Source organism: Simochromis diagramma, unplaced genomic scaffold (genome assembly GCF_900408965.1).
Source record: "Simochromis diagramma unplaced genomic scaffold, fSimDia1.1 OVJJ01000685.1, whole genome shotgun sequence".
Taxonomy (NCBI): Eukaryota; Metazoa; Chordata; class Actinopteri; order Cichliformes; family Cichlidae; genus Simochromis; species Simochromis diagramma.
Genome location: NW_024387477.1, coordinates 4,060,590 through 4,084,137, shown reverse-complemented (window position 1 = coordinate 4,084,137; position 23,548 = coordinate 4,060,590). Strand labels below are relative to the sequence as shown.

The following is a 23,548-nucleotide window of genomic DNA, read 5'->3' as shown; positions in this document are numbered from 1 at the left end:
GGATAGTGTAACTCAGGACGACAGGACATCTCTATGACGACTGTGCCAGTATCGTTTGTGTGTCCAAAAACGATATTAATTTGTCTGTGAGTCAGGGGTCTGACAGAATAAATGTTAAGGTCAAGAATAAACCTTCATGCTCAGCAGTTGCTCATCTTTTTTCATGTCTCTTTGGCACTGAATAACCTGCAGCAATTGAAATCTTGTAACCTCTACATGCCTAAAAGATAGACATATATTAAACTCCCATTCCTGTCCACATTATGGGCTCTATGAGTGCTCAGTTTTAAATGCCCAGAATTCATTTGCTTAAGTGACAAACCAACAAATATGTCCTCACTGGTATTAATATTACTGTTTGGACATTAGATCCTCAAAAGTACAAGAGCATATGCTCAAACGCTCACTCTTCCATCATCTCCTCATCACACTCAGAGGTCCTTGTTCCCTTCTTGCTCCGGTGTGTTTGCGTGTGCATGCATGCTGTGCAACTCTAGATGCTAAGTGTTCAAGCAAAAGGTCAACAGCCATAAAGTAAGAGAGAGAGAGACAGAGAATGGGGGGAGGGCTGATGAGGAGGAGCAGGAGAAGTGGGGTCTGAGGGTGTTTTGAGGAGAGATGGAGTGGTGACAAGGAGAAGGTAGGAGAGCCGGTGAGGACTGTCGCTGTAGAGTCATAACTGGAGTGGGTAATACTTGGCCAGCAGAGGTGTGGGGGACACCAGACAAACATGGAGAGCAAGAAAAGCAATTCAGATGAGAGGAAGCGAGGAGAGAATGGAGTCTGAGAGACTTAATGGTGGAAATGCCAAATGTATCAGTTTGGGAATAACTTGTCATCCCTCACTGAGCACTCTTACAGACTAATTTATGAAACTATGATAGGTTGTTCCACTCCACTCCACTGCCAAATATAATGCCATACAAACTGTGACGAGGAATACAAACCTACATTTTTAGGTGTGGTATGATATTTTATGGTGTATTTTAAGAGAAAGATAATTGCCGTGGTCGAAAGGAAATTTCAGCGGCGCTCTTGCTAATTCTGTCAGTGTCAAATAAGTGTGATTTTGACCACCTTCACTGTGTGTGTGCTTTTTTCATGAGTTTCTTTCTACCTGCTTGCGTTCTCCTCCCACCTGTCTGCTAAGGATGCAGTACGGGCAGTACCAGACAACCGAAAGGATTTTGCTGGAAGCTAAATCCATGAAATTAAATGTACAAGGAAGATCATTTGGGTTACTGTTTGACATCCTTTTTTTCCAGCATCAAAATGAATCATCACAGGTACTTTCACAGCAAGGTGTTTATGCGAAAAATCCCCCACGTCGCCTTTTTTTAAAAAAGAAAAAGAAAACAAGAGATGTTTAAAAATGACTGACTCGTACTCACACTGATGTGAGGAGCTTCTGCGTGTCCATGTCTGGTCTCGTCACAGACTGACAGTTCAATTAGTTTGAGCTAAATGATGCATGACGTCTCCCTCATGGCCCTGGTAATCGTCAGTGTTCTGCTTTGAAGAGCTCATATTGTGCATGAGTAGATAGCTAAACCAATAGTGGCTAGTGCTAGTCAAAAGTAGAAATGTATGATTTGCTGATCCCCGTAGATGCCAGAGTGAGGCATGGGACCCTGTTGGCTTCAACTCTCAGAGCTCATCATAGATTTGCTGGTATTTTTCAGAGAAAACAGTTTTATTTCCCCGCCTCGCACCCCTCTCCTCTGTGCTTCTGCAAAGGAAAGTAGCAGCAAATGGCTTTGAACTATTTGGAGTTTTAATTAGGTATTCTTCATCAGGAGGGGGTGGAGTGTGGGCGACTGTGGAGGCGTGTGCATGCATGCATGTATGCACAGATGAGAAAAGTGCGAGCCTGCGCCGTACCTGCGTGATTGTGTTGGTTGCGCCGTATAATTGTGGATTTGTTTTTCTAAGCAGCCATTTTACGCGAGCGTTATCAAGCTCGTGTCAAGTGCTTTTTCTGGGTGTCGGCAATCAGCAGACAGAGGACAGACAGTGAAGATGTTTGAAGTCCTTAGAAGTTCCCTACCTTGATCTGCATGCAGCAGCCATCCTCTGACTGCCACCAGCACATAGTAACTTTTTGATTTAAGTCTTTGCTTTTGTTTGATGTTCCAAATGTGTCAGAGGAGGGGAGAAAAAAAACTGCAATGATTTATTTCATTTGCTTTGTTCTTCCTATCAGCAAAGGCACATTACCTTTTTAGATTCTTTTAAAGAAATAAAAAAAAATTAATTAAAACACTGCTCAAGTATAAGCCTGAATGAATGGAACCTCGTGATTGGTCAGAACACAGCTGAATGTTTTACTCAACACTTTACTGACAACACTCGCAAAAAACTAATTCATTTCCTTAATGGGCGTGTGTTAGTTGTTTTTATTTAACAGCATGTTGGTTTCCCGTCCTAGTAAACAATTTTATGAGTGGGAGGGGGGAATCCAGTATCCTCTCTCATACCCTTTGTTGTTTAAAAGGCCCATATGGATTGTGAATCGGCAGCAGCTTTCAAAGCATCATTAGTCATGCATAAAAGCCTGTGTTAGCGCTTTAATACTAGCCCTGGGCTCAGACTCACAAGATCTGCCTTAATTGCCCACCACTGCCACGTTCTGTGTTGGTGTGCACATGTGCCATGTGCGCAGGCATGCACGCATGTGTGCGTGACAGTTTGTCTTCTCTGCTTGTTTTCTAATTGTCCTTTGCTTTGCCGGACACTAATAAGCACATAAAGAGAGTGAGTGCTCTAAGATGGGCATTAAAAAAAGGATTCAGACACACCCCTCTTGCATGTTTTGAATAATGATCTCCTCTGTCTGTTTTCTTTTCTTTACCCTTGGCTGCCAATCTGCGTGTGTGTGTGTGTGTAGCGGTCCACCTGTTAGGTTTGACCTGGCATCTGCGTCACGGTGAGAGCCAGCTGTATGAGAATGGCCTGAGCTCAGCAGACCATCAACAAGAGGACCGCAGCAAAACCAGACCGACGAGCTCCGTCCACCTGCTGGACACGCTCAACCCTGAAAACACACACAGTGGTGACAGAGGTGAGCTGACACGCACACAGTGTACACTGTAATAACAGATGTTCTGCACTCAGCCACTGACAGGATCTGCCCGTTAGTAACAACAAAACAAATGTAATACAGCAGCTTGAAAAATTTGTATTAAATGTATTGACTAAAAACATAAGTGATGACTTCGAGTGCTTCACTTCATTTTTCTTTATCTGTGCCTGGCTGTTTTCTTTTTCTTTCTATTGACATTTTTGCAAGCAAAAAGGCAAGGAAAGCATTTTTGACTATTTCATTAAGCATGCCCAATAAGCGCGTATTTTGACAAATCGGAATTATTTTCGGGGCCTTCATATTTCAGGTTTCCATGGAAAACCACCCCTTCAGAGTTGCTCTGGACTTACCTTCATGTCAGTCTTTAACCAGACTTATACGATGTTAGTCAGCTGGGACTTTTCATTTTAACAATGTTTTTAAAAACTGTCTGCGTTGTAGCTTCGAAGTTCTGCAGACTTTTGCAGAGAGCTCCTCATCTTTGCTTTAGGTTGTCAGCTCAAGGCTACAAGCCTTTACATGTGTAACAGACCCAACTCATCAAATGGATTATGAGTAATGTACATGCTAAATTTTGAGACAGGAGAGGAATGTGTTAAAAAATTATGGACATGAAGTTGTCTTTGGATAACTGTTGAATCTTTGCCTAAATCCTGGAGAGCGCTCTTGACGGGCTGCAGAGACATAAATGAGTTTTTCTTCTTCATGCTGTTCGCCATTTTTTACTTTTGCTGGGTGCACCTGGTTTTCTGGAAGGAGGCCAGCTGTTGGTTTTGATGGTACCTGTGATAGTGCTCTGATAGATTTGTGCTTTTGTGTGAGTCCTGGTATTATGTCCTTCATTTGCATGGCTCCACTCTACTCCTCATATTATCACCTCTGCATAAATGGCAACTTTCAGTCAACTTTCAGCCACATGGCGGCTCTTTTAGGCATGAATTATTGATCAAAAAAATGAGACACATCTGCCCACTTAGTGTCCCGGTTACTTTTGGACCACGGCAAATTGTGCACCATAGCTTAAGAGGATTCTAGTTGTTTCTTTAATGATGCTGTGAACCACAGCTGAGACTTCAATTTAGGATCCATTAACTTCTGCAAACTAAACATATGGAACAATGACATGTAATGTTTTAATCACACTTTTACAAACACCATACACATAAGCCAAAGATTAAACCTGTCGTGTTGTGTTGCTGCAGAGGCTAAAACGAGTACAAAGAGTTGCTGAAGAGTGAAAACTGAAGATGCACCAAACACATGCGCATATATTCAGATCTTCAGGTACAGGTCTACAAATTTCAATCAGCTTCTAGTGCATTAAGTCCCTGGCTTCGTAAATAACACTCTTCCCACAACTAATGATCCAATACAATAGAGAGACATTAGTCCAGAGATAAGCCTTACTCTGATTACTCATTTTTTAGAAAGGCTAGGAAACTGGTTAATCGCATTTTCTTTTTCCTGCTACGTGACTGGAATTGCTTTTCTCCACTCTGCCTTCTCCCAACTAGCCAGAGGAATTACTAACACCAGTTTAACCCCACGATATGGGACATTAATTGTGAGCGTCTCAGGTCATGAAGTCAGACAGGACAGAGCAACCTTCATGGTTGGTGTGATTCTGATGGATATTACATCGGAGGCTGTCGGAGCCCACGTTCAGCGCTTACACAGAAAACGTGCGAAGCAAAACTGCAACTCGCTGCAATTTAGGCAACCTGGGACATCCCTGAAGCAACTATTCTTGATGAATCCTCACATTCGGAGGATTAACGCTCTCATCAGTATCTAAATCCTCCAATAGAGCACGCAGGGGTCGTGGAATTCACTTCTGAGTGTTGCGTCACAACAATCTATTGTTTCAGCTCTTATTGCTTTATATGCGCCGTGAAAGCTGGGAAATCAAAATGGGCAAAGCTAAGCTGTTGATGCAGGAGGCTCAGATTAATAAAATTGGCACGGTGGAGGTGGTCCCCAGGCAGAGGAGGGCCAGGGAGATTAGAGATTAGGCTGTAATCCAGTGTGGCAGATTATCACGCTCATCCTGCTGCACCCATCACCTCTCACACCAAGAGACCACACAATCCCCTAGATTACACCGCGAACGATGGCGAGGGAAGGAATGGAAAGGATAGAGAGAGATAAGGGGGCAAGGGACGGATACACAACGAAGCTAAAAAAGAATTGCTGTCATTAAAGTAGCAAATTCCTTAAACATCTTAGAAGAAGCTTTCACGACTTGTCTGCAAACCACCAAAAAAAAAGAAACCCAGAGAACAACAAGATGCAAAATGTTCAGTTTTTTTAATTCGGAATAAATTGTCTTAGCCTAACGCGCTGCTATAAACACAAGGAACACAAGTAACAGTGGGAGCATGAAGATAGCTGAGGCGGCTGATTGGAGGATAGTCATCAGTTTCTGCTTGTTTTGATATAAACTGATGACACAGTAGGGAGAGATGAAACGAGCTTGGCGGAATGATTGGAAGGTAGTAATCTTCTTGTATTGTCGTTCATGTATTTTTAGTGTTGTTGTTTTTATGTCAACTTCAATGCCATAAAGATGATTTGTTGGCTCCACTCTGAAATCAGAATCCGGAGCCGCAAGACTTCTAATCCACCTTATGAGGCGGCCCGCGCCACCGTGCTTGATGCTAATTGACATGTTGTGTCATGCGCGTATGGCTAGCGTCTCGTCAAGCCGCGCGTGCTGTTTTATATTCTTCACGCTATCTCTCCTGCAGTTTCCAGAGATCACCAGCAGCCCCTCTAAGCCGACCACACATAAAAGCTTCTCTAATTAGTATTACAGTAATTGCCACTCGCCCCATGATACCCAACCTCGCGCTGATGTGCATGCATGAATGTGTGCTCACAAACACACCGCCTTTCCCTTATCTCTTCTCTGTTTTTATATCAAACAAGCGAGGGTAAGGGCATTTAGAGATGGCCATCTCACACACACACACACACACACACACACACACACACACACACACACACACACACACACACACACACACACACACACACATTAATGAAAACTCTTCTGGCGTGCATGAAAGCAGATGTGCCCAGAACAGAATTTTTTTGTCAGTGGAATCCCTTCCTTAATGAAGTACATCAGAGTTTGAGAGTAATATTTCACTCAATGTGCAACGTCGGATGTATTAACGATATGAAATGATACAAAGTGACATACAGTAGAGCGGCGCGTTGCCTCATTATAATGTGGAGATGATGAAATGTGGAGCTTGTGGAATGCCATCTGAGCCTATGTGATGATTGTATAAACTCCTGAGTTAGTGCCGAATTGTTTTCACTCTGCCTGATGGTGTGGTTGGAAAATAGTGTGTAGATGGATGAAATGTGACAGAGACAGAGAGAAGGGCTCTTAAAGAGCACATCAATATTCTAGACTGCGTGCAGAGAGAGTGGAGGGAAGTGAGGCCGAGCAGTCCGCATGTGTCCACAAGAGTAAGAAAGTGTGTTGATGTTGCGCGCGGGTGCGAGCAGAGCGAATGTGTGTGGCGCAGAGGTGAGCGCGTGCGCGTGTGTGCAAATGCTTATGGACTGGTCCCTGTTACACTGGTGTCATTGATTTTCGCACGCTGGGATACAGTCTCAGGATGTAACACATGCGCACACGCCCGCGTTCACACAGACACACACGCAGAGAGAGTATGGATCACTTAGTGAACCCCCTGCTTGAGCGCCTCAAGTTGAGAAAGCCTAACAGCAGCGGCATGTCTGTCTGTTAGGCGGCCGGCATTCAAAACATCTCATCCAGAAATATCGGAGGAAATGAAACATAATTTCAAACAGCCAGTGTTTACAGTGTACATGTCACGTTTTGTCAAGAGCAGGAACTTTTGACATTTGAGTAGTATGTGCCACAGGCTCTGACATCAATTGTAAAATAAACAATAAAATAAACTCAAAGCTGGTCAAAAGGTGGTCAAACAAGAACTTTATTCAACTGTTTCCATTTGATACTGGTGCACTGTACAAAAGTATTGAGCCACCCATCAAGTCATTATATTTTGATTTTTAAATTTTTGTTTGCTATTGCTCAAGGCGTCTAGAGGAATAGTTCTCCATGCTTTCTGAAGGTCCTTTAAAGCTTTTCTTTGGACATTGGCTGCTTTTTTACTTATTTTCAGTTCAGTTTTGTTTGTTAAGCTACTTTGTTACTGGCAGCCTGTTGCAAAAACAACACATTTCCTTATTTTTCTATGAAAACTGACAGAATAAAAAAGTTTGGCATACAATAGTGTGCAGTGTGCCCTTAAAAATGAGGAAACTTGGCAACTGGAGGACAAACGAATAAAAGAAATGATAGTGTAAAAAAAACATCTGTAGCAGATGAACGGTATGTGAAATCGATATCCTAAAGAAATAGAAAAAATCCAGCAAAGACCCAATACAGGACCCGAGAGATCTGGCACTTCAGTTAATACTACTGTTCACTAAAGCTTCATCAGAAATGGTCTCAGTAGAAGGGTGGCTGTCAAGAAGCCTTTCTTCAGGATGAGATACAGGGAGAGAAGTATGCCGAATTACACAGGAACTGGACTGAATCAGTGCCAACAGGTCTGATGGAGTCATGAATCCAGAGTAGTTTTGGTTTAAATAATCATCAGTATGGAGGAGGTCAGATGTCATGTGGTGGAGGCTCTGTCATGGTTTGGGGCTGTGTTTTAGCCAGTGGTGTTGGGGATATTTAAAAATTGATGGAATTATGAATGTCGAAAAGTACTGTCGCCATGATACAACATGCGGTACAGTGGAAAGTTTTATTTTTCAGTGTGACTCCAAAAACACTGCCAATGCAGCAAAAGCACACCTGGATAGAAAAACACAATCAGTCATGGATTGGCCTCCCCAGAGCTCAGACTCATTATTGAAGCAGTGTGGGATCATCTTTATAGAGAACAAAATGCAGCCAACATCCAAAGAAGAGCTTTGAATGTCCTTCAAGAAGCCTGAAGAACTATTCCTTAGGACCTGCTTAGAGAAATAACAAGAAAGCTGCCTAAGAGAGTTTATTATGAATTAAGCAATCTCTGTATGTATGCACCTATTCCCACCATCCCAGAAAAATATAAAGAAATTAGGGGTGGCTTGAGACTTTTGCACAGTCCCGTTAATGCAGTTATTAATGCGTTTAATTAGCAGCTTCCTTGCAGATTAAAATTACATTACATGCCACATGCCACAGTGAATTGTTAAACCAACCAACAATATCATATTCCTGACTCAGAATGTGCCTTTGGGGAACGGCTCCTCACACAAACATGATGAGTCTGCTTTCACTGAAGTGAATGAGTCTTGTACCTTAGTTGACAGAAACATGAGTATTTTCCTGTTGTTTCTGACCACATTTTGATTATGCTTGTCAGTTAAATCCCTAACAACAATACTGGTTTAAAAATAGATCATTTGAGCACATTGCTGGAGTTTTGTTTCTTTTTTTCTTTGGCTTTTGTTGGAACAAACCTTCGAGTTCCTCTGCGCAGGAAAAACTGGGAAGATACAATTTTAAAAAAGCAGTTAAAGTAGCTTTGCCTTGATTTGTTCCTACATTCAAACACTATTTACATATGCATCAGCATTAACAATCTAATAGCATAGCATGACATAAGCACATTTGTTAAGGAAATATATATTTTTATTAAGCAGGTAAAAATATCACTTCACATATCTTTATTAGTAGTTTTTAAAATTTTGGAAAACATATTAGATACAAATATTTCATAAAAATGACAAAGTGATGTACCAAAGTGTAAAAAACACTACAGAGAAGGAAGCCTGTTTTGTTACACAAAGTTGCATCGACCTTGTGTTCTACTTTTTTGGACATAAATATCCAAGAGGGGTAATTTAAGATACTTACAAGTAATTTTCAAAATGCATCACAGTAGTTAAGCCTCTAGACCTGCACCCAGACTACACAGGTAAAGCTTGAAGAAAAATAATCTGTAGGTACTTTATCCACCTTCCAATTGACACAACACATATTACATGTGTAACAATGCATGTGTCGTGCAGTGGATGCATTTGCCAAGGGCCAGATGTGTCTGTCACACACGTAGCCTGGGGTCTGATGGTAGAAGGTGAGGAAGAGAGAGTAATGGAAGGGCCTAAGGCCAAGAGCATTATCTTCTCCTGACTCTGACTGACACTCATTAGGCTGCACAGTGGAGAGAGGCGGCTGAAAGCTTATTAAGCCACCTGCTCAAAAGGCCCTTAATTGAATCCAAGTAATTATAGAGACCTTGCCCATTGTGATATTTTTATTCATCCTGCGGCAAACTCAATCTCTCTTGCATTTGGAACGCTATTAATGTTGTCTGCACCAATATGTGTGAGATTCAGACACAGACCTACGCGTCAGTATTGACGTGTGCACACACACACACACACACACACAGTTCCAGTCCCCTCAGACGTGTCCCGTCACCAAGACCCTGGCTGCACTTTTTAGTCTGTTCTCTGCTTCATTAGAATCTGAGGGATAATAAAATTAATTGCAAAGACAGTTTAGTTCCTTTGAAAATAGATTACAGGTGTAATTGTTTTACCTGAATAACCCGTAGGCAAGAGAAATTAATTAGACCTTGTGTCCCAAGTCCTAATGTAGTTCCGTTCCTTCATTGGCCTGGTGCACCCACACGCACACACTCAGAGACACACAGCACATTCAGATAGATGGGCAGGCAAACTCACACTAACTTTTGGAAGCACGTGCTTTGCAAAGACGGGGGTGAAGGAGGACAATGTGGAGGTGTTAGCGAGTCATTAGAAATGGGAAAGGTTAAGAGTTCAATTGTAAAGCCGTCCTGATCCAGATGTCCTGCGGCCTGGGAACATTTTCAAGGGCTAATTTAGCAGAAAATATTGCATTGTGTACATGTGTTTGCATATTGTGTGCGACTAGTGTCAGTGGGGGCATTAGAAGCACTATGTGTACAACCAGTATAATTGGCTGAGGCAGCATCATCATTATTATAATGCTCCCTATGTTGGTTATGTCAGACTGACCCACTACCAATTCATCATTCCCATCAAGGCCATGTTGATGGTAGACATGAATGAGCAATGCAACGCTTTTATCTGCCCTTTAAACAGGCTCAACATTTTCAAATATTCCAATTTTTTTTCTTCCCCTGCCAACTAATGATAAAAGGAGGCTTATGCGATGCTGTTGTATTTTTACTCGTATTCCAAGCCGCCGATAGCAAGTGTGAATTTCAAGCTGCTTTTCTCTTATTAAAGCCACGAGATAGCAAGGTGCGAAGGAATTTTTGCCTCCCAGTTTGCATATCATCTTGTTTAAGCTTGTATTCTTTATGTCTGCCAGATAGGAATAAACACAGATTTGCTGTTTTGAAAGATCTTTTCAAAGAGTGGGCTCAGGTTTTGTGCTGAGACACACGGCTGGAACACATTGATTGACAGAAGTAATCTGAGCGGCTCTAGGAGCCCCCGGTCACCATGTGAGCCGTCTGGTTTCCGTGGGACTCCCAAAAATGCCTCGATCCTCTCCCCTGGTTTTACTGGAGCTGCAGTATTATTCTCTACGTGCTGAGACAGACGGAGAGAGAGGGAGGGAGGGAGAGAGAGATGCAAGGAGGGTTTTTCTTCTTTCTTGCATCAGCAGTTGTAACTCGACACAGCCAACTCGTCAATGAGCATGGTCCTCTCATATGTGCTCCCCCCTCCCTCCCTTTTACATCTCCCCCGCTTCCCCCATCTCCCTACCACCCTTCCTTGTGGCTGACCTGAGTGCCGCTTTCTGTCCCCTTGTTGCATCACACTTGGAGAAGCACTGTACAGTAATTAGCGTCAGTCCTGCTCATCTGCCCGCCAGCCTGCCAGTCAGCCTGCTTGTGCGCCTGCCTGCCTGCCAGTGTTCCGCCAACTGCCATGCCCTATTCATGTCCTATTCATCTAGTGCTGAATAAAAGACTGCTTTCCTCGGGACATCCATCCCTCTGCTGGCCTTTATATTTTTGTGGCGAGGCGCAGAAGTGAGGATTAGCATTAAAAGGAATAGACTGCTGAGGTAGACTCGGCAGGAATGCATGAATGCATACTTTAGTTCGGCCAAGCTGCTTTTGTTCGGTTTGGTAGAGATTTTAGTGCGGGAACAATTTATGCCTCATACAGACACCTGTCTGTGAGTGTGTGTGTGGGTTGGGTTTTTTTTTTGCTTTTGCTTTTACTTTCATTCAAAAATCTTTTTGAACTGTTTTTGTTCTCGTCCCAATCTCATCGTTTTGTCCCTTTTTTTCCCTCTCGTCGCACTAGTTAAGCGCGTTACCGAATTAATCACTTTATTATTTCTTTTCAAGTGTTGCCTAAATGAGATAGAAGGGTAGAAAGAGATGATGTATGATCTTTTGGCATTCATTTGCACAATTTTTAAAATTCACTGAAATTCAAATATTCACTGTGTGTGATTTGACGAGTAAGCTGCGAATGTCTTTTAGTCTTGGCTCTAAGATATTTGTCTCGCGTTAAGGTTCAAAGCTGACCCTTTCCACAATCTCGCTGCTACAGATGGCCTGCCAAAGTGTTGGCATCGTCACGTCCACTAACCAACCAGATAGGAATGCAGTATTAGATAACACACACTGATCAACTTTGACACTGGCACACTGGCACAAATTGTAAAGGAGAAAAAAAAACACCAAAAGAAATGGAATGAATGGAGGTAAAATGTGGAAAATGAAGTGTTTGGAATTCCAGCAATGAAGAAAATCGAACTGAGTCGTGGCGGCAGAAGCCACGTTTGTATGATGTGTCTCCAGATGTTATTATGACTCTGTTAGGCATGGAAAGAAACAGCCGGGGAATTATGACCATTCATTGTGGCCTAAGATTCTGTAAGTTTCATCAATTGTGCGGTCCGCATAACTCAACTTGATGTCGTACCTAAGTTTATTTGATCTATGTTGGCTTGAGATTGCTGAAATCTCCCAGTCTGCAGGTGCCACAGCTATACTAGAGATGCATGCACAGTAGTGCTTTGAGCAAGAAATGCATTGCTTAGGCATTTTCAACATACTGCAAACTTGTTGTCTTTGCTTTATAGAAAAGGGAAACGACTTGTCCAGGTAGTACCTGTCACCCTGTGATGACCCTTAGTAGGAGATGGATGGATGGATGGACGGATGGATGCACCTTTTGTCTAACATTTGTGTGCAGATATCCGGCTGTGTAGTTGGAGCAGGGTAGCATGTTTGCTGATTAACCCAAGGCGATCTGACCTGGTGACGAGAGTAGAGAAGAAAAGTTGATGTGACATTTCAAGCAAAACCACAAATGTCAGCTTCATGGCGTGACAAGCTGGAAAGACAAAACAATCATCAGACCCAGAATTTTTCTCCGATCGTCATGAATATCTGTGTAAAACTTAACAGCTGTAGGTACTGAGAGGTCTGCAATAAAGAGCTGGAATGACCAACGGACTAATAAATATTCCCATCGCTTTAGCTTCTGCTAGCATAGCAAGATGAGTACCTCACATTCCTGCACTCTCCGCCTCCCTCGCTCTGACAGTACGTGTGATATATGTCGGCTGGCCTGCGGGCATGTATGGTGTCGCCATAATGGAGTGGTAAAGCAGCAGGCATTATGGATTGAGAGCGAGCCGGCTCGTCCATGAATCTGCCCCTAACTGTTCTTCTGCCTTTGTGGCCGTAACGATCGGCTGGCTCCCCTCTGTCACCATATTTCCTCCATCTTAGTTTAGAAGCAGAGATATATCTCTACATAAAGGCTGACACACAGAGGGCTGGAGAGCCTTGCCTGCTCCCCAACACAAAAGACTCGGGCCTGGTGGTTGATAAAGGCTTATGGAGAGAAGAGGAGCTGATGGCCAGGGGACTGTTGGAAAGACCTATTCTCTTCACAGACAAAGACACACTCTCACTCAAGACACTATCTGTGTGACGCTGTTTGTGAATGCGTGCATGTGCCCTCCTCACTTTTTCTCATCCTTCGCTCTCTCTCGTTCTCTCTCTCCTTTCACACTAACACACACACACAGACTTTCTTTCTTGTTAGAAGATGCTAATATAGCACACGACAAAGCCCCAGTAGACAGCTCTCAGACAAAACACTTCCTTTTTAAAGCAGTTCATCTTTATGCAGAGCCTATCCAAAGGCCTGCCAAAGCATGGTCTCTTGAAAAGCAGGATTTTCACCACCGCTCAGTCATTCCTGACATCTATTCAGTCTCACTTCATTAGTGCAGCGGCTGATCACGCTGATGTTTGAGGACATCAGGTTGGTTATTAATTGCTCCCTCTGATACTGAATACGACAGCCTGTCCGCCTTGATAAATCTGCAGCATGTGTCTTTAGCAGCCTCACCTGTGTGATTTTTTATTTATTTATTTTTTTGCCTACAGAAAAGTGGGTGCGAGGCCGGGCCATCGACCGTGGCGAGGTCGACATCGGGACTCAGCAGAGCCAGGCAATCCCGCCGGGACTTTTTTGGAGGTTTCATATAACTGTGCACCATCCGACCTACATCAAGTTCAATCTTTCTCTTTCACACAACGCACTGCTGGGGGTCTATGGGCGCAGGAACATACCGCCTACACACACTCAGGTAAAGAAGGCCCCATGTCGTAGCGTGCTGTTCACCAGATGGGCATGTTTGCTTCAGCTGCTACAGATCCCATCCACGCTAATGCACCTATTTCTCTCCACTTTGTCCTTGCATCTACACTGAGGTGATATTCAGCGGTGGGGAGTGTTAAGCACTTATTTGAACACGATTACATTATATTCTTTGATCCAGAACTCCTGATACTCCAGGATGCTCTAGACACACACGACACACAATGCTTTTTTTATATTTAAACATGAGAAATTATTTTAGTTTGAAAGTCTTTTTAAAAACTTCTATTGTGATACACTGGCTGTCTTTTTTGTGCATTTCCTCTAAAACCACATCTCTTTATTTATCAACATCTTTGTTCTTCCCAATCTCAAACTTTGTCAGTGTGCTCATTCAGCCAGACAGAGCATTACAGCAAGCACATTTTCATCCAATCTGACAGCTGGAATAGGTTTTGTTGTTTTTTTTTGGATTCGCTGTTACTTTGTCTCCATTTTGATGTCTCTGGATTTCTTGTCCTAAAAGAGGTGGAAGTTGCATTTTGTTCTTTTCAGTACAAACGCCAATTTGTGTGGAGACAGATGTCCATAAACTGCTTTTATTCATGTTTTGTGAGGCAAATGTGTTAGAACAAACAAAAACAGTTAAATCGATAACTGACTGCAGCAGAGCATGAATTTGCTGTCTGCCTGTTTAACAGGTAGCATTCATGAACCATAAACCAAAAAAAAATCACTGCTTTAAACTTGTTCTGACAACACAAAGAGAAAAAAATGTAAATCAGATCAATTAAATTGTGAGTTCAGCTGTATTGAAACACAGTGTTAGAGTTGCTGTTGGAAAACTGATGCTTTTTTCTTCTCTAGACTCGTGCGTGTTTTTCTCATACTGAATATGATGCTAATTTTCCAGCTAAGAAAACAAACAAAACATGAGGACAAAGCAATTCTCCCCACATGGACACATGTCTTTCTAAAACGGCGCACGGGCACCCTAAAAAGTGCGGACGCGCTCGGTTTTTTGTGAAGAAAACGCTGATGTTAGCGTCTCGTATCATGCAAAGTGTAGAACAGTATTGTGCCATTCAAGACGCACAGATACAGACAAAAATACAACACACACTGAGTCATCTGCTTTTTAACATCAGTGCGCCCCTGCTCTCGCCTGCATGAAGAGGTCTAATTAGCTGTTTTTGACACTAGTGTGACACACAGCCCTCAGGGGAAATAAGACTCAGCGAGTGCTTGCTAGTTCAAGGAGGTTTGAGGATGGATAGGAGGGGAGGGAGAGAGAGGAGATGAGAGTGGTGGGGGAAAGTTAAAGAGGGAGAGAAAGAAGCACGAAAAGGTTAAGACAGATGAAATAATAGTCTGCTCCACTGAAAACCTGGGTGGTAAAGTGTGCCCATGCTATTAGCAGCATGTCAAGTTTTTGAGCCAGCTGCTGTGGAACACATCTGGTAGAAAAGGGAGATGCGGCTGAAAAAAAGCATTCCTCCTTTCCTTTGGCCTCTGGATTCACATTTGATATGCGCATCATGAATTCTAGTCCCCAATTTCTTGTATCCACCCAGTTTTCTAATAGCATTCACGCAGCCAGCCCAACAACAGCCACACGCCACTGCACAAGATTTGCCTCGCTCATTTCTGTTGCCTTTATGTACGGTAGCTTTTGCAAATTCCCATGTTGTTTTTGTTGCTGTTGTTTCCTTCAGACTGGTTGATAATGCTGTTTCCTGGTTGTGTTGTATTCAGTTTGACTTTGTAAAACTGCTGGATGGGAAGGCCCTGCCCAGGTCCTTGACTGATCCCGTCTCAGCTGCCAAAGCTCCCAAAGGCCTGCTACTGAGCGGCCTCCAAGAAACAGGCTTCATCGAGTACATGGACCCCGGCACCTGGCACCTGGCTCTCTACAACGACGGCCGCAACCTGGAGCAGGTGTTACTCCACAGCACTCCCATAGGTGAGGAGGATTAGCTTTTTTTCTTCTGTATTTGTCTTGCTTTACATGTGTTCCTCTGATAACGTCTCAGGGCTGCTTCACTCTCTCGTTCTGTCTTCCTTTTTATCTGCGGATATGCAGACACGTAAGGACATGGTCAAGAGTGGTGTGAAACTCATTGACATTTGAAGGGAACTTTTCCTATTATGCGAGTGAGTTTGGCATGGCAGAGACAGCCATTAGAAAGGGGAGGACAGCTCCTGTAGTAATGACAGGGCTTGCTAACTGCAGCTCATTGCTATGACACACACGGATGGCAGTGTAAATTGAAGGATGTGAATAATGCAAGAGTATGTGGCTGAATATAGACAAGTGGATAATTACCAGGGCAGTTTCTTCACTCCCACTTTGCCCAGTAGTCCTTAAGAGAATACAGTGTTGAAATAACCAAAAAAAAAAAGTGTTGGGAAATGTAGTAGCACAGTAATGCCATGGAGCAACTTGGTAATTTCCATGTTAATACACTCACACGCATATCGTGAGCGACCCTCCATGAAAAAAAAGTCTATATTTTGGGATGTTTTTCCTCGCGCGTCTCTTATGACGAGGTTTTCCTATTATTCAGGAAATGATCAGGAACATTATGCGTGGCTGACGTGATGCTTTTAGGCTAAATATGTATCAACAACCCCTTCAAAACCCAAGTTGCAAGCCAATCAGTAAACAGCTCCACAGAGGCAAAACATTGTACTGAAGACATCTTTCATCGTCATATTGACAGAGTCTTTTTTACAATGACTGACAGCGTGCGACAGCTAAACACAGATTTTATTTCAGAGCTGTCAAACATTTGTTGACACGTGTGCTGTCTGTAAAGTCTGGAATAGACCAGACTTTCTGTTTTTTTCCCCAGTCACATATTTCGTGCTAAACAGGAACCAGGAAGAATTTTTGTTGCCTCTCTTTAGTAATCAAAAACAAACAGAGGAACAACAGATGTCCTTAGTCTACCGGCCTTTAGTTTGCCGAGGTTGTTCAAAACAATTAATCGAGCGATACAGCTTGAAAGGCAAAAATAATATTAATGGATTGAGGTCAAAGATCATTTTACTGCCTATTTACACATCTGAAAGAAGTTACGGCGGGACACCGCTTACTTTCAGAGGCAGAAGATGAAAGCCGCCCAGCCACTGTGCGGTAAATCCTAATAAGGGACACAATATAGTGTAGACCGAGAATTGAACCTTGATGATGAGGAGAGGAGGGAGAATTGAGATGATCTCTGTCGGGAAACTGAGCTTTTCCGCAGCCAGTAGTAACTGGATACATCGAAGAAACGAGAGAGAATAAATAAGCGAAAAGCGACCGTGAAAATAAATAAATAAAGTAAGATGAAATCAATAGAGTGTGGAGTATGACAAGAAGTAAAAATATGAGCACAAAGATGATAGGACAATACCTGAAATGGGGCTGATTGCGGTTTTTGAAAAAAAAAATTGCTTGTTGCTTTGGGATGTAAAACATGATTGCAAGAGTAATGAGGCGTGGGGCTACCTGAGAGAGAGAAAACCCTGTCATGGATGTTCACAGTAGTCATTATCTTGGGGGGGAAACAAAAGATGAAAAGAAGAAAGAATCAAGTTGGGTTAGATCGTTTAAAATCACATGTGTTGTCAGCGGATAACTGACCTTTGTCGTTCGGAAGATATTTTGTTCTGTCATCCTTTCACGGGCCATCTCACACACACACACGAGCAGAACACAGTCATATCGTACTTGCTTGCAGCTAAAAATTGTCTGCATAAATTCTGATATAGATTCTGTAATGCATGTCGATGTGTGCGTACAGTATCTTGGTGATTCTATGGTATATAAATGGATAACATAAAAAAAGACTGAAAAGGTACACGCTGATTTCAAAATAGATGCCATTATGAGAGTCAGATTGCATTTTCAAACATATTCTCTGCTGTAAAAAATGCCGGCAGATGCGGATAAAGCTCCTTTTTTCCTGTTCCGCTGATACCGACGTTTACATGTAGGCCACTTTGCCAGCACCGTCTTCTTTTTAAATCTGCTTAGGGAGAGAGTGCTGCTCCCTGCAGGGCTGTTAATTATACATAATTGCTTATTCACCTGCCATCACACGTGTGCTTGAATATTACCTCTTTAAAACAATGGCCATAAGAAAAAGGAAAAAAAATCTGGGAAAGTTTCCTTCATAACTTTTAATAAAAAAGAGGATAAACAAAACTGGTGGTTGGCTAGAGGCTGGATACTTCTAGTTAGCTGAGCAGCCATTTCATCTTTTTTTTTTCATAAATTCATAAAGCCCAAGGGTCATAAAGCATGGCTGAATCTTTACGGGCTCATAAAGTACAATTGGAATGCTTATTTGACCAATCAGATCACTTGGCTGGAAGCACCCATTTTATAATAGCATTTAACTTCAATAACTTATGGCATGAGTGATTTCTAACTGGCCAGGGTTTAGTCAGTGGAAAGAAGAGAGTGGGCGTCTCATGAATGCCCGCACACGTGCACACTCACACACATACACGCTGTAACAAATAGAGGCATGGCTTTCTTATGCATTACCTCTTAATTGCCCGGAGAGTTTTATGTTTGAGACATTGACCTGAAAAGACACAGAGCTTATATCACTGCTGCAACCCTGCAGCCTTGTGAGAGATCTGATGGATCGCTCGCCTGCGCCCGATTCAAAAGCAACTCGGTGACCTTGCAGATGAGTTTTTGTTCATTACATGTGTCAGGTGCCACAGTCAATATTGGAATTTGTGCATAGGAGGCTCTTTTTCTTCTTCCCCCGAGCGTGAGAAAGAGAAACATTTGTGATTTCTCCCGACTGTGTGGGAGAGAAGATGATTGCCACTCCTTCTCTCCATCAGTGTGACGATGACAGGTGATGGAGGTGAAAATGACTTTGGTTTCTGTAGTGATGCGCTGCTGTGGAGGATAACGCTGCGCTGCCGGCTACTGGCAGGGCCTGTCTCATTAGCATGTGTCACACGCGCCTCAAGGCGGGTGTCACATAATAACTTTGTGTGCATGTGTTTGTAAGAGTGTGTGTGTGTGAGCCGTGCCACTGAAGGATTTGTCATCCATGCTCCCTGAGCAGAGCGAGCCAGGGGACTGCAGCGGTTTGACTCTGGAGTCGATCCCTGTTCAGAGGAGAGCGAGCAGGACGGCGCAGGGTCAAATAAAGGATGACATCCTCGACACTCATTTTAATTACTTTATCTAGCTTAGATGGAGCTCGCCTGCCACGAGACAACCGGCAGCATGGTTCAAATCCCCAGCTCTGCCAGCTGCTGATTCTTCTTCACCAGAAACGTGTGTCTTGAGCAGAGCTGAGAGCGAGGCTCCTGTAATGCTCTAAAATCATGAAAGCGCGCTCCGTTTTTATCTCCCCTATCTGCTCGGGCCCGGAGAATGAGCTCTGACATGATGGACGTATCAATAAGAGAAAAAGGGAGAAGAGTAAAAAAGAAGTTCTTCCTTTTGAAGTCTGATTGAGGATTACGATGAAATGCACATAGCCTACAGAGGGATAGGATGAAACGCACACATCCAGATGAGACAATGCTCTAGTAGAAACAAGCATCACATTAATCTTTTGCAATGCCCAGAGTGCATCTACTGTAGCGACGCGCGATTGTATATTCTCCACTTACTCGTGCACTCACAATGTCAGATTTTATGTTGTTCCAGTCTCGTTCCAAACTGCGGCCCGTGTAAACAGTTTGTTGATTAAGCCTTGATGTTTGTAAATTTGCGTACCGCGTGTTTCCAACCTGTAATGCAGTATAATGTGCTTAGTGCTACTGAGTGTAAGTGAGTGCTTGGCCGTTCCCCAGAGAGTGATAGCAGCTGGATCAGACTAATCTAATATAGCCCCTGTGTCTGGGGAGCCATCCATTGCTTATCAGATCTCTCATTCAATAACAGTGAGCCATGTCAGCTTATGGAGTTACATGCAGAATATTTTCAAGTTCTTGTACTATTTTCTGGCTTTTATGTTCTGATGTGTGTGTTTGTTTGTGTGTGTGGGTATGCAGACTCAATGGACGGCTGCTCCACAGACTGTAACGGAAATGGAGAGTGTGTCGCTGGACACTGCCACTGCTTTGCTGGATTCTTGGGTCCTGACTGTGCCAAAGGTAAGAAATATCTATCTATCTATCTATCTATCTATCTATCTATCTATCTATCTGTCTGTCTGTCTGTCTGTCTGTCTGTCTGTCTGTCTGTCTGTCTGTCTGTCTGTCTAGTTTCAGTAAAAGAACAAGTTTAAAAGAAATGCGTCTTTCATATTTTCCAGCCTCCCAACATGCTCTGGAGGGACTTTTTGTAGCCCTGAGCCTGTTCACTTCTGCTGAAAATGTTTCTAAAAGTTGTCACAAATGTGTAATTCATTTATATTTATATATATATATATATATATATATGTATAAAGATTTAGTGATGTCCCAAAACAGCTACAAAGTCATTTTTGCTTTGCAAACTTTGCAAGTCCTGACATTTTTGCACGGTACTATTTCATCATGCGGATGAATACACACATATATGCAGGGTTTTTCCAAGCACAAAATGGGCTTTTGCTGTTCTCATGCTGTCTTCACATGAGTGTGTGATATCTGACTAAACAATGCTGTTTCCAGTCTGTGGAGTTTTCCGTGATTTTATGGCCAACAACCACACATTTGTGTAAAAGTCTTCTTTAGATTTTATATTATTATATTATTTCTGTATATTTTTGTTTTAAGGGGGAAGACTTTCTGAAGGTTTTTCATAGTTTTTAGACATCGGCTGCTTTTTCATTCATTTTCAGTCCTGTCCTTGTACCTGACCATTTTGTTAAGCTACTTAACAATGACCGACAAGTCATTCAAGCATAAAACAGCCCCCGAACTCAAGAGATGAACCAGTGTTGTGTCTCCACAGAAGACACAGTATCTGTCTGTTTGTTATTAGCAAAAACACATGACTTGGTTCCTTTTCTGTAGTTGGATCTCTAAAAATGCCAAAAATAACACAATGAGACAGGGAAAAAATGCCATTTTTGCACCAACAAGGTGATTCCCGGGGATTTATTAGCTGGAGGCTTGACATGGTGCAGTTTGTAAACTGTAAACTGGACAATTTTCTTCAAAAAAGCACAGAAAAAGAAGTGACAGACCAAAGAACATATCAGATGAACAACATCTGAAAGTCTTGTCCTTAAGTAATAGAAAAATAATTCAGCAAAGACCAGGACTAAGAGCTGTATCTGACCCTTCATGGGGGGTTTCAGCCAGTGATGTTGGACAGCTTGTCAAGTTTATGTAATTATGAATGCAGAAAAGTACAGTTAGATTTTGATCCACGATGCAGTGCCGTCTGAAAAAAGCTTGCAGTGGCAGAATGCTGCTGTAGCTTTTATTCTGATATATAATTAATAATTAATAATTAATACTAGTATAATAAATTTCAACGCTTTCTTCTTTTTGAAGCAAGAGTAAAGTAAATAATTGTTTTAGTTACTTCAGTAAGAGCTACCTTGTCAGTGGCTACTGGGTGAATTAGAGTACAATAGTGTAGATGGGGAGTGAACAGGCTCCGGTTTGCACAGATTTGCTCTAAACCTTCACATTTCTTCCAACGTTGTTTCTCAATAAACACCTTCCCGTAGCTCAGTGAGCACCACCCTTAATTTCTGATAAACTGTGAAATGTCTGCATGAAGTCGTACATCGTATCAAGTCGGTGAAGACATCAGCAGCTGAACTCTTTTGGCTAGTCTTCATTACTGACCGGATTTTGTTTGCTCCCGTTTGCTCTACCTCCCTCCCTCTGCATCTCCACGGACAGACGCTCTATTTCCTCTCCCTCTCTCTCTCCCTCTTCTGCATTCTCCCCGAGAGTCAGTCTTTGTAAAAATTATTGTAGTTGAATCTGTCTCATTGTGTCGAAACAGGTGATATGATATCACTTCCTATGATTTATTTACGCTCATCATTTATTCATACGCTCCTGCCGTCTTTGCTCATTTGCTCGTGCTGTAATATCCTCTGCTCGAAAAAGTTAGACAGCAAGTTTTAGCACGAGCCGTAAAATGTGAAGTGTGATTTTATTACCGTGTGGCACAGAGCGTTCGATTTTACAACGGATCAAACAAACACGGGACACACAAGGCCCTCATTGCAAATTATTCGAGAGAAAAAGGCAATGGCTATGGATCATCTTTTTAATGCATTCGAACTTCCCGAGCTCTGACTGCGAGCGTGACGCGTGACACTCGCTGACTTCTATTCTACCTGTCATTACATTAGCCACACAGCTCTCCATCTCTGCATGGAGATAGCGCTGCCTCATTCTTTAAATCCCTAATGCTCTCTTTCCTAATCTTCGTTTTCACGATTGTTTTCACGGCCCGTTCAGAATGAGTGAGGTGACGTTGGGAGGATTTTCTACAATTCCTGGGTTGCCGTGGTAGCCAGGCTCAGGTGGTGCTTGAGTAAATTGAAACAGCGTGAGGGATAAGCTGGAGTGTGTGCGCGTGTGTACAGGTGTGTGTGTGTGTGTGCGCGTGAGGGAGAGAGAGGAAAAGACAGGGAGACAGAGGCTGCTTGAGGATTTGCTGAATCTGCGCACTACTGAGATAAGAGAGCGTAGCCCCACTCACGGTAGGTTACCGCGGTCTTCCAGCTAATATACTGCAGCACTGTGTGTGTTTGTGCATAGGTGTACTACAGAATATGTGAGTGTAATCTGTGTTTGTCCTGTTGCAGATTCATGCCCCGTGTTGTGCAGCGGTAACGGCATGTATGAGAAAGGAAGGTGCGTGTGCCTGGAAGGGTGGAAGGGGGCAGAGTGCAACGTGGAGGAAGGTCAGTGCATCGATCCCACCTGCTCCAACCACGGCACCTGCATCCAGGGCATCTGCATATGCAGTCCGGCCTACAAGGGTGTTAATTGTGAACAAGGTAAGAACTGTTGTTTACACTGCTAAAAAGAAGAAGAAGAAAGGGCTCCACTTGCACACAAATGACTTTGCTCTTTTTATTAAAAGCAAGAATTGAATTTAACACCACCCTAATCAATATTTTTATATTGAGCAAGGATCAAATGACTTTGTGTGATACTAAAGGGATCCCACAGACTGACGGACCATGAGAGTCTCTGCAGAGCATTTTACCCTCGTCAGTTTTCACTTTTACATCCCCAAATTGCAAATTTCCTTTCCCGGATGAACTTCATACAGCCTTTGTCCTCGCCCACACTGCAGCTGGAGCAGCCAGCTGTTTTTTACCTGCTGCACCACATGGCAGGCAGACAAAGTTAGAAACATGATAGTGAACTTAATTTTGTTGCGTCTCCTGCCCTGACCCCATCGGGCTGCAGCAGAAGGATGCCCCTCGCTGGTTCTTCCTGTTATGAGTTTTTCTTCGCACTGTCACCGAGCTTGCTCGTAGCAGGTCATCAGATTGTTGGGGCTTACTCTATATAATTGCAGGGTCCTTAACTTTCACTATAAAACACCTTGAGGTAACAGTTGTTGCGATTTAGCACAATATAATAATTTTATAAATGGCTCACATCTTTTAAAAATCAACATTTTTGTAACCTGAAGTCAGACCTGAACCGTGAATTAGTGACTATTTTGTTTCCATCTTCATCTTCTGAACATTTTTTCCCAGTTGGGAAAATCACATTGAAAAATACTTATTCTTCTTTTATCCTTTCTTTTCCTTTTTTTCAACAAACCAAAGTAAGAATCTCGTAAAATGTAAGCAAATGTCAACAATGTTATTGAGAGATCAAACTGTAAAGCACGATGAGAATTCTAGCTTTAGATGAGAACTTCAAAACACGTTCATGCGGCTC

General features: G+C 42.7%; 1 protein-coding gene across 2 annotated transcripts in view; it reads left to right on the top strand.

Moving 5' to 3' along the window:
* tenm1 (teneurin transmembrane protein 1) overlaps nt 1-23,548 on the top strand; it is a 191,096-nt gene that overhangs the window by 87,960 nt on the left and 79,588 nt on the right. For both annotated transcript variants that reach the window (XM_040015589.1, XM_040015590.1), the window contains exons 6-10: nt 2,888-3,061; nt 13,507-13,709; nt 15,476-15,683; nt 19,742-19,843; nt 22,453-22,647. In XM_040015589.1, the coding sequence (XP_039871523.1) occupies nt 2,888-3,061; nt 13,507-13,709; nt 15,476-15,683; nt 19,742-19,843; nt 22,453-22,647 (882 nt within the window). The remainder of the gene's footprint in view (nt 1-2,887; nt 3,062-13,506; nt 13,710-15,475; nt 15,684-19,741; nt 19,844-22,452; nt 22,648-23,548) is intronic.